General features: G+C 41.9%; 1 protein-coding gene across 2 annotated transcripts in view; it reads right to left on the reverse strand.

The window, feature by feature from the left end:
- The window catches only part of PIAS2 (protein inhibitor of activated STAT 2), a 325,889-nt gene that overhangs the window by 210,377 nt on the left and 103,077 nt on the right, over positions 1-12,435 (reverse strand). For both annotated transcript variants that reach the window (XM_069218886.1, XM_069218889.1), the window contains exon 7: positions 5,149-5,254. In XM_069218886.1, coding sequence (XP_069074987.1) covers positions 5,149-5,254 — 106 coding nt within the window. The remainder of the gene's footprint in view (positions 1-5,148; positions 5,255-12,435) is intronic.

A 12,435-nucleotide genomic window follows, 5' to 3' on the forward strand; every position in this document is an offset into this window, starting at 1 on the left:
CCCATAAAGGAGGCTCTTTGCCAGAGGTCTTCTATTAATACTCAGTGCCGTAATATGATATGTAGGGCTGAATTCCTACCTACAGGCAAGCAAAGAACAGGAGAGCAAAAGGATGAGAATAAAATTGACTCAAAAACCCTCCAAAGACCCACAATTTATTGATCGAGGAAGGGTCTTGGTCAAGGTTAAAAGAATAGGGGACTGAGGTGTGCCCTGCATTTCCTGATGGGTCTACCTTAGTTATCGTGGTGGGAAGAGTTGACACTTGCACCTGAATAGGGCTGTGCCTGTCTTTACCCAAATCAATCTCCAAGCCCCTGGAGTCTGTCTGGGGCCAGGGCAGGGAAAGGCAGGGTCCTGTGAACTACAAAGACTTCTCTTTGAAGCTTGCCTACTACAAAGACAGAAATGGGTAGAAGTACTGGACCTCTGACACCACAGATTTAGAACACTTCTGGACTGAGAACATTCTGCCAGGAAGAAGAGATGAATGCTGTATGAGGGGCTACCACTATGACTGCTGCTTTGTTGTGCTGGCCTGCAGCTTGCTGCTTCTGTCCTGGGAGCGAAAGGACTGGACTTTGCTTTTTCATATCCTGCTTTCCAAGGTTCTCCAAGGGCTAGAACTGAGCTTGCCTCCTGTTAAGAAGTCTCAGGGACACCAAAGACTCCATCTGCCAGAGCCTGGGCTCTTCTGCTAAGAGTCCTGACTTGCCAAGTGGCACCAACTCCACACCACAGACCCTTAGAGGTGCACGCTGATGATCTGAAGGAGAAAATCGAAGCATCAACCCACTGCACCAGAAGAATTGATAGAGCATCTGTCTTACGGCTGAAGAATCAACATAGCACCAGTCCTGTGGCTGCAGAATCAACGCAGCGCCTGTTTCACCTTTGTTCCATCACAGCGGATCTGGATTTTCCACGCATCATCCCTGGGCATCAATTTCTTATCTACCCCACACCGCAGTAAGTAACAGGGGCTGTGTGTCCTGAAATCAACGCATCGCCTTTCCTGCAAGGAACGAATCAACTCATCACCTCCCCTGCCAGTAACACCAGCATAGTAGACAGTGCACTTTCCAATGGTGCTGGCAGGGGGGCCCATGCACTGCCCACGACAGTCGTGAAACCGCCATGAAAAGGCTGGCGTAAAGTAAAATCGTGATCAGCATGGCGGTGCTGCCATGGGCACTGGCGTGGCTGACAATGACTTTGACTGCCGCCACCCCGTCGGGATGCGTGATCACGGCGGTGGCGGCAGACTATTGAATTTGGGGGTTGGACCAACAGGAGTGTGGCAGGCGGACTGCCGCTGCGAGTTTGGTAGTCTGAAGACCGCCAAACTTATAATGATGCCCTAAGACTCATTTAAGCCTTTAAAAATTGATAACTTTTCTTGCATGTGTTAGATTTTTGTCATTTTGGTCTGGTTTTACGCAGATAAATATTTCTTAAGTGGTGTGGAGCCCTTTTGTAGTGTTTTCACCTTGTTACTGTGTGTGTGGTCAAATACTTTACACATTGCCTCTGAAATAAGCCTGACTGCTCATGCCAAGCTACCATGGGGGTGATCAGGGGTGATCATAGCTGTGTGGCTCCCTTACCCTGACTAGAGGGAGGTTCCCTACTTGCACAGGGGGCAAACCACTGCCAACTAGAGACTCCATGTCTAACATCTATAAAGAAATGCTTCAAAAGACCCTATATTTGCTTTCCAGCTTTTGTTAAGCAATTATTTTCATGCCATTTTAGACCTCTAGCTACTTTTTACGCTTGTATTCTTCAGGTCCCCAAGACTAAGAAAGTATGTCAAGAGGCAGATCATATGCCTATAAGGCTGAAATTAAGTGGAATTTGCTCCCGTTCAATCTGAGATGTCAAACCAAATTCAGAAAACAGCTTAATACCTGGATATTTAGGCAATAGTCCATTCAGTAGGTGTTGATCTCCATTTAGTGTCGGGATACTTTTCGGTAAACATACTCTTTATATATACTCTAAATAAATACCTATTTGGTATTCAACTGGATACGAGTACCAAGAGTAGATTATCTTCAGTCGTGAACGTCTCACAAGGGTAGCTAAGAAGAAAGCTACCTCAGAATGGAGGTGGTCTGCTGTATCGAACCACTGATCTAAAACTCAACTATGAGTGTAAAAAACTTCTGAGTTGAGCTCAAAGATGACACTGTTGTGGGTGCTATGGGGGGCATTGCGTCATCACAGTCTCTATCTACCAGTTTGCATCAATATTGAGTACACATTTTTCTGTAGGCTAATGACATGCTGCAAACTTTCAAATCTGCGTATTCCTTGCTGTACTTCATTGATAAATGCCTATGTATTTCTCAAGTTGAACCCTATTAAGACTGAGATCCTTCTACCATTATGGGAGACCTTGATGCAATATCCTCTATGGGAGTAGGTCTAGCTCTGGCTCCTCATACAGAACTAACCAAGGACCACAGTATATTCAGATTTAGCCATCTTTTCACATTTCAGGCATCACTAACAGTACATTTTCCCAACCAAAAAAACTGTTTTGTTCAGCTAACAACCATTAATTAATTTGTGTGGTCAAAGCCAGATTTAGGAAGTGGAGTGACAATTTTTTATAATGCTTGTAGCACATTCTGATTGTCACAGTTCATTGTTTCAACGTCCATAAAACCATATTGCCAGAGTTGTGAGACAACGTAAATGATGGACAAAGACTATGCCAGAGTGTAGAAGTCCAGGCAAACATTTGCTTCAGAATGATTAGTATGGATATAAATATTTTCTTTCATCTTAAAAGTATCACCAACTCCATCCATTTTTGTTAAGTTATTTTATTATGTTCTCTTATCTCCAACTACATATCAAACGTTTTAAGCCTAAGGTGTCTCTGAATCTAGCTAAGAGCTATATAAATACAGGGACAAATCCACATATCAGACACTTCTCATTCTTCTGCAAGACGTCAGAGGTACACAAATGCAATTTGAGCATTTTCCTTGTGTTGCATCCGATCAATATGGCTCAAATCTATTTCATGTAAGCATTCTATGAGTTCCCCACACATTTCAGTATCCAGTAAACCTGAAAATATTTTCATGACAGACTTTGACTGAACAATATCAAGAGCCTTTCTTGGACCTATTTGACAATGAAATGTGAGGCCATCAATCAATAAAGAATGTTCCAAAAGGCTCCATTATAAGAATCAAAACTAACATTTAAGAAATTCTCCTCATCAAGAACCTAAAGGTAGTTGACTTTGAATAAAAATGTAAAAATAACATGTTTAATTGGGCTTTATACTCTATGTTATATGTTATGCTGATTTGTAAAAGCGCACTATCACCCCTGGGAGGTATCCTGACTCCGAGCAGGTAAGACACTAGCCGAATCAGGGGACACAAGAGATTATTCAAGAGGTAGGTTTTAGCTTTTTGAGGAATTAGAAAAGTGTGAAGGAGGCTTGGCTGTGTGACAGCAGGTTGTTCCACTTTAGGAGCACTATGGGAGAAGACATGAAGAGAAGACATGAGCTCCAGATCAGGTTCTCTGTATGCATGGTATGTTGTGAGACCGTCCAAGCAGAGTTGTCTGGGGGTTTGTGGAAACATAGGTATGTTGAGCTGGACTTATGCAGTGCCTTGAAGGCATGGGTGAGAAGTGTGAATTATGCTCTTTGCTGTACGGGCAATCAGTGTAGCTCCTTGTGGTGAGGTTGATGTGTTTGCAGTGTTGAAGGTTGAGTGTGAGCCTAGCCGCCAAGTTCTCAATGGTCTGTAGCTTCCTGCTAAGTTATTTGTTGTCCTCAGAGTAAAGAGTGTTCACGTAGTCCAGTTTGCTTGTGAATAGGAAGTGGGCTTCCAGGTGTCGATTTGTAGCCATTTGAGGATCTTCCTCTGTATGTTTAGATGTGGAAGCACAAGGCAGTAAAGTTGCTTACTTGGGCTGCTATGCCAAGCTTGAAGTCAAGAATGATCCTGAGGTTCTTGGCGTGGGAGTAGGTTCTGTTAACACCAGGTTGAGTCTCAAGGAGATAGGGTCATGTAGGTGTTGAAGAGGGTCGAGTTCAAGGAAGTACTCTGCAGATGAGGTCTCAAGGGTCTGATGTGAAAGGTGCCAGGCTGACAAACTCGGTCATGCCAGACAGGCAGGAATAGATCTACCAGAGAACAGGTCCTTGGATTTTGATGTCATATAGGCATAGGACAAGGATGGGGTGGGAGACAATGCTGCTTAGCAGACCAATAAGTTGAGGCTGTCCGTGTGTCCTGTGTCTAGGATCACACGGATGTTATCTGTGGAAGAGGTGGGGGACGTTTCTGTGCTGTGGCTGCATCTGAGGCCAGACTGGGTGATGTCGAGAAGTTAATAGCTTTTGAGATAATTGGTGCAGGGTCTGTTGATCATCTTTTTCAGTACCTTGCCCAGGCACAGAAGCAGGGGGATCAAAGTAGCAATGTAATAAAATATTTGAAAATATCAGACACATCCTAATACTTTTTTATTCATCGGTACTGATACTGATTCTTTAAACATATCCATCTTGCTGTAACACTCTATCGTCTGGTGGCTACTGAGAGAATCCGGCCTCTACACTCCTTTTTATGCCTTGCCACATTCAAGTATCTTTGTAGCCTGATTTGTTTCCGTATGTTTTTACAATTGAAAAATATTGGTTGTCTAATAGTAACCCTAAACCCCTCAGCTCAGGTCTGAAAAGATTTTACACATGTAGGCTTCATCAGTGTCCACTAACGTCTGTTCATTCGATGTTCTGAAAGACTTTTACTGATCTCCATGAATATGATGTAATGTGTAAAGTAATATGATTAGTGTCAAAATAAAACGCAGTACTGTACTTTTATAGTCACAAGGGAACTAACAGAAAATGAGGGAATAAGGGTAGTCTAGAAGTAAAGTCAGCATTTTTAGCACATGTACCAGTGATAATCAAATATAGATTAACACTAACATTTTAACGATAGCCGTAGAGCCATGGCACTTAAGAGCTGACCGCATGATAATTGCAATTTATTTGATCCTAAGGTAAAAGTACTTTAATTAATACCAAGAAAATTAACTAAATTGATTACCTGCAGTGCTCCACCCAACTTACACAATATTTTAACTTGGTGACATACTTACTCAGTGCCCTGGAATGTACTGCATTTCTAATTCCTCTCATTTTCAATTTCTGTAACAATACTGCTGCTGAAAGCTGACGCACAAGGTATACAGACATGGAATAATTCTAAGGAAAGAAGAAAGATGATACTGTTGCAAATATTCTTAAAAAGCCTTTAGCAATACACTTTACCTCAAGAATATAAAGCCACAACTTATCCTAATGACTTACAATATCATTCCACAAAGGCACCACCACTTGCTTATGGTGAGAATTCAGCATACACATCCTTAAACGTGCCAATACTACTTTATTCAATGATACTAACTCCTCCATCTCTTGCATGAGTATAAAGTCAATTCTTTATTCATTTACAGTGTAAATGCTACATTATCCTTTAAAAGATAAGTTATTTCATACCTCACTACCATGATATGTTTAGTAATACTTTCTCTAACTCTCGCTCTGCTGATAGATGAGGTTATTGTCAACAGTATAAGCCAGTATGACTGCCAACTCTTAGGGTTTGTATTGAAATCCCAAAGTCTAAATATCTGTAATGATTAACTTTGATATTTGCGCAGAGCTCGGAATCCTTCCAATATTTATTCCAGAATAAAATCACAAGACAGAAATAGTAATTGGTCACAAAATGTGTTTGTATGAAGCAAAGAAAAGACCGGTCAAACCAATCCCTGTCATCGCTTTCCTCTCCCAAGTAACAAGCTCATTATGATTTCGTACTAGAAGCATAACCAGATTTCGCTTGCAATGATCTATGCAAAAGGAGCAATCTATGAATCCTACAGAATCATATTCTGCAAGTCACTTTGCAACTTGTCAGAATACAAAGAGTGTAAAAAAGAAGTCAGCGGCACAATCAAAGGTGTTCACAAGGTGCCAGACAAATGGTATGGCAGAAATGCAGGAAAACTCTTTACAAACAAAACTGGCTACTGGCAGCCTTTTGGAGAGAACTCTTTCCATTGGCACACATATCTCTACTAAAAGTATTCCCTAGAAAATGTAGCTGCATATGAAAGGATGTAGGTATGGCACCTGCACCATATGCTGTGAAGATGTCCTGTGACAACTTCATGGATACATGTTGAGAGAAGTAATATTAATAAAGACATCCACATTCTTATTTTAATTTCACACATTTTGCCATCTGTTTTTTAACTTATCAAAACATGTTTCATTATAAGGGTATTTCAAGGATAATGAGCCATGTGCAATACATTATTCCAAATTGTTTCCTTAGGTGTTGGAAAGGTTTTTGTATTATTGATTGGGTATCCGTTTTATAGAGTAGTTTGTCATTTCAATCTTTGATTTAGCATTAGCTGAGTGACTGTAAATCCTACAAAAGCTATTGTAAAGAATTTACAAACTTAGCTGAATGAACTGTGCTCCCTCATTTTCATGCAATCCGAGTCTGCTATAAAATAAAATTGTTAATCTACCATTTGGTGAGCTATCAAAATATTGCAAAGGTTTCTGATGAAACCCTAAATATTGCACCAGGTATTGAATCCTAGATCCTCCAGAGGAAAATAATTTTAGAATTAACAATAAACAATGCCAAAGTGTATTCACTTTACAGCTTATCTGCTTCATTAGGAAAGACCCCTAGTCCTGCCAATCAGGCGGCAGAACCCTCTAGAACCCTCAGCACAGAAGCTCCAGTCTCTCAGATGTATTAGCACAAATGGAAGAAATGTAAAGGAGACATAATGGGAGCCTCTATGGGGAGCGAGGGGGGGGATGCATAGGAATCTATGAAAGATACCAATACAGGAGACCTGTAGTTACAGGTAAGTAACTCATTTTCTTCCCCAGGATTGGATCTTTCATAGATTCACATGCTTGAATAAGAATACCAAGCAGTTTCAAAATATTGTGCATTTATGCTTATCCTATACTGTGGATGGTGGGTAAGAATGATAAAAGAAAAAACAGCAAAAGCAATGATGCCAATAGGAATAATAGTAATTACAAAAATAAAGTTAATAATAAATAATAATAATATGCAAGTATACATTGATCATGCTTGCCGTCTTATAATCAAGAGAGAGAATGAAAAACAGAGGCTCTCCTTACTGAAACAGATGTTGTAACACAGCCTGCACGACTGCTGCGTCGCTGCGATATGATGAGTCTAAACAGTAGTGCTGAGTGAACGTGTGTACCCTCTTCCACACTGTAGCATGACAAATCTGTTCCACTAGAACTCCTGCGAACAGTGCAGCTGAAGTGGACACAGCTCTTGTTGAGTGTGCTTTTGTGTGAGAGGAAAGAGGTTTTCTAGCAGCAGTAGAATGGCAAAACTGTATCGCTGCTGAAATCCATCTTAAAATGGTTGCTTTTGTAATCCTTGAGGTCACTGTCTAAAATTTGGTAGTATCTGGCACCTGATTGGAATCATTGTTCGAGGACAGTGTCTCTGAATTGAGAGGGCTGTCTTCTCTTTCCTGCCTGCTTGTTGTAGGCCACTGATGGTGGCACATGGTACGGTTGTTGCTGATATGAAGGTTTGAAGGGCAATTGAAAGGGCTGGTGGTAGCGCTGGTAGCCACCTCTGTATGAGGGAAGACCTCTGCCTCGAGCTCCTCGAAAGGAGAACCTGAAAAATGGTAGGGTGCCCAAGGACTTGGCAGTGTCTGCGTCAGATTTGATGGCAAGTAAGGCATCATCAATGTGCTTTCCAAAAGGGGTGTCTCTATCATATTGCATGTCGATTATCCTGGCTTGCACTTCAGGTGTAAACAACGTTGCTTTTAGCCATCCCTGTCTGTGCAAGACAACAGCGCCTGTCAGAATCCGGTGGAGGTGACATCCACTGCACAATCTATTATTTCTGAGGAGGGGAGCTCCCCTTCCTGCAACATCTTGCAGGCTCCCGATTTTCTGTCCTCCGGAATCAGGTCTAACAGGGAAACTATGTCTAACCACATTGGTCTGTCACAGCGGCCTAGGATGGTTAATGAATTTGCTGCTTGAATCATTATGGCAGACAGACTGGAGAAACGCTTACCGATGTTATCTAAGCGTCTGCCCTCCTTGTCCGGTGACGTGATGACTGAAGTAGAAGGATTTTTGGACTGCCTCTGCGCTGCTTGCGAAGTAACAGAGTCAGCTTTAGGGTGCCCTGTGAGGCAGGCAGAAGAAGCGTCAGGGGCCTTGTATTTCTTATGTATTCTCTGAACAACTGCTGTCACTGTTGCTGGAGTCTTCAAAAGTTTAAGGCCCTCTTCCCAGATGTGGCCTATTATTGGTATGGCCCGAATAGACTTCCTGGCCTGTTCCTCTAAGTTGTATAAGAAGCATTCAGAACGCTTTATGGTGATGGGCAAGTCAAATCTTGTTGCTGCTCTCTCCATTAAATTGTGGAACCTCCCAATGTCTTCAGGAGGGAACTCCAAGGGATGTGGCAGTGGAAGAAAAGGTGTGGGGAGAAGATAATCATCTCTTTCATCATGAGGCAGATGGGTGTCTTGTAATTCGCCTTCTTCTCTATCATCATCAGATGATGACGGATCACCCCTAGGTGGTGCTGCTATTGTAGATGGTGGAGTCATTCTTGGTGTAAATGTTGGTGGAAGAGGTCTTGGTGTTAATTGGTGGTGGAGGAGGGGCGTGGGGGTGGCGGTGTAGTGTCTGATGCCTCCAGAAAGCTCTTGTGATAGTCTTGCAACGTAGCCTGCGGATCTCGGACTAACTGTGGTGGAAGTTGCAGCTCATCCCTTGGGCGTTCTTCATAGGTGTGATAAGGAAGATACCTATGTGTAGGCTGAGGTATATAACATTCCACATAATAGGTATCATCTCCTTCCTCATCATCATCGTCGTCTTAGTATTTAACCCGTAGCTCAGAAGGGTTCTGAGCTGGGCCTAATGGACCCTCTTCATCAGAGTCTTCTAGATCAAGTAGAGTACATGGAAGGTATGGCAAGACTTTACTTGTGTCTTGTGGTATTAGAAAGATTTTAATGACCTTCACATATACTAATGGTGTAGCCAACGTTGTCGTCGAAGAGGGAATGGAAGTCGTCGTTGATGGAGAAAGCACTGATGATGATGCTGCAAATGCCGCCAAAAAGGAAGGCAAGGGCAGTCTCGTTCACAACTGTCTCGTCGACGTTGGTGCCATCGATGGTGGTCTCGTAGACTATGTTGGCTTTGACGATGGAGCTGTCGATGGTGGGGTCTTCGTGGATGCATGAATCTTCGCCGACGGTATGGGTGTGTCAAAAGCGGTTGTTGTTGTCGTACCAGCTGCAGAAGGCCTAGACAATGAGACAGTAGTTACCGGCATCGTCGACAGGGAAACTCGTCAAAGGTGTGGAAGTCTGGGATAAAAGGCCTGACAGATTGAGTTGGAGGTCCAAACGAGGACGTTTTCAGGAGAATTTAGTGCATTGCTCCTTTTTCTCACTGCCTGGTAGCCCATGATAGGGAGTCTTTAGGGCTGTTCTAGCTGCCTCAGTGGTGCCCTGGTCATCAGACCTCACCCTTTTTTGAGTCTGAGAGGCTGTTTCACTTTCCTGTAAGGTGATGTCATCCTGTGGTTAAGATATTTGGAACCACAAAAGAGGTATTGCTTCTCTATCTCTCAAGGTCTTGGTAGAGAAAGTTCTGCTTCTTCCCACAGGCCTTGCAGGATCTGAAGAGTCCCTTTTTTGAAGTATCTGACATCTTGATGCTTTTTTAGAAGCTGAAGTACGGAAAACTGAGCAGAGCTCAGGGAGACTCCTTTCACACAACGTGCAGTAGAAAATCTGAGAGGCTGGAGCTTCTGTGCTGAGGGTTCTAGAGGGTGCGGTCGCCTGACTGGCTGGACTTTGGGTCTTGTCTAGCGAAGCAGATAAGCTGTAAAGTGAAGACACTTTGGCATTGCTTTCTATGGAAAGTTTCTCTATACTGCTATTTTAAGGTACTGTGGAACTCTCACTTCGAAGACGGGGATGATTCAAGCATGTGAATCTATGAAAGACCCAATACAGGAGAAAGAAGTCATTTCTATATAACACGTCCTACATTATGTGTCAGCAATGAAGGATAAAGCGTGAAATTGAAGCACAAACCATAAACTGATGCTCTGAGGGTCAGGTTTGCGTATGACAGACTATATTCAATAGTGTTGATACTGAATGGCATCTGTTTGGTGGAGATATAGAAGGAGAGCAGAAAACAATACGCATAAAGCCTAAACCCTTAGCATAAAAATGTTACCACAGAATAATCATAAGCACAGACTGACATAGTGTGGCTGCTCATGTGGGTGGATAGGGTTGTTGGTCCTCTTCTACTATGGTTGAGCTGTGTGCCTCTCCACCTACTGATTGTCTTTTGACAGCTTTGATGCCTCTCCTAGAGTGACAGAACTGTTGACATTCACCTGGCATAAGGAACCATGATTTCTCTACTCAGGTTGTAGGGATATTGCTGTTCATAGTGGGCAGCTTTCCACTCTACTTTCCATGTTTTGAAACAGTAATGACTCTTCTGATTGTTCTATCCTTCTGTAGTAAGCCTGTCACTCATCTCCAAGTTAAGAGGTGTCGTAATGCTATGCTAGGAATCTGGTGCCAAATGTACAATGCATTTTTCCAGTCGCACACAGCCCGATTCACAGGATTAGGCCATTTGCGAGCAGAAAAATGCTTTTTCTAATGTACAAAATGTGATTCGGTAGCTTGTTACCAAATCACATTTTGTATTTGTGATTAGATATTTGGAAGGGATGTGTTTAGAGTGCTCCTACCAAATTCTGAATATGTATTACTGTTTTGTGACCAAATTCTGGTTGCAAAAATACTTTACCACCAATTTAAAACTGGTGGTAACCCATTCGGAAGAGAGGATGGGGTCTCTTCGGGACTCCTTCCCATTTGAGAATATTAAAAAAATATATTTTTCAAAAGTAGGCAGGGGTTCCATTTTATTTCTTTAATCACATCCCATTTTCCTTTAAGGAAAATGGGCTGTATTTAAAAAAAAAAAAAAAAAAAGAAAAACTACTGCTTTATTAAAAAGAAATCACAGATAAAGTGGTCTGCTGACCTTAGCCATCACAGGGATGGTGGCCTGCTATGATTCCTAATGGGTCACAAATTGCAACCTACCACATTAATATGCACGAGGTAAGTCTATTTGCGACCCACTAGGATTCGCTAATGAAACTCAAGAGTTTCATACATTAGGAATACTGATTTGTAATTAGAGAATCGGTATTCCTAATGTTAGTACACCTGACCCTTGGTTCGTTGCCTGGCACGGTTGGAATGGTACTTCAAGGTTTGTGTCGTAGTGATGTTGATCCTTTTTTGCGGTGAAAAGGCCGTCACTTTAGGCCTCGATTGCCAGAGCCCTGTTATCCTTCTAATAATGTACAAATTTTGCTCCTTCTTGTGTTTCAGGTATCTTGGTCCATTTACAATGATGGAGAGCTGATAATTCTCTGTTGGTGTAGTACTGTTTATTATAATACATTGCCCTTATCCTAGCAATGGTGCAGTCATATAAATTAAAGAGACTCTATTCTTCATACTTTTAAACTTGCACAGTAACCAAGTTAAGAGGTGCTGTAACTCTAGGCTAGGAATTATGTTTCTTGCCTGTCATGGTAGGTATGGTGCTCCACATTTTATGTGGTAGAAATGTTGATTCTTTCCTGGTGTGAAAAGGCTTTCAGTTTAATCCTTGATTGGCAGAGTTCAGATATGCTCCTAGTAATATACAAATGTTGCTCCTTCTGGTGTGTCAGATGTCTTGATCTATTTACAATGCTGTAGAGCTGATACTCCTCTAGTGGTGTGAGATTATTACAATACTTTGCCCTTATTTTAGCAATGGTGCATTCACATAAATGAAAGGGACATTATTCTCCATCCTCAAACGCCCAACGCTGCACAGGAGTCATTTACATACTGTCAATGTACTTCTTGTTTTATAGAAAATGATTCCTGAACCAAAGTAGGGAATTTTGGATTCTCTTATGGTATGTTAGCGGTGCATCTCTGAAAGTATTTTGTCTATTAATTCTTCAAAGTTAGGTTAACTAATACTCGTTTAAATATGGGCTCCTTCTGTCACGATCAGTCAATGATCGCAGCATTTTGGATGAGATGTAACTGTTGGTCTCCCTTATCATTTATCTCTCTACCTTGAACGGAGTAGTACTGAGTATCTTACTCAACGAGAATCAGAATGTAATTACTCATTGAAGATGACAGGAGTCACTCCTATGGAACATCAAGTAAAAACAAACTGGCTTTATCACAAGTTAAATATCCTTGACAATG

Source organism: Pleurodeles waltl, chromosome 1_1 (assembly GCF_031143425.1).
Source record: "Pleurodeles waltl isolate 20211129_DDA chromosome 1_1, aPleWal1.hap1.20221129, whole genome shotgun sequence".
In the NCBI taxonomy this organism is placed as follows: domain Eukaryota; kingdom Metazoa; phylum Chordata; class Amphibia; order Caudata; family Salamandridae; genus Pleurodeles; species Pleurodeles waltl.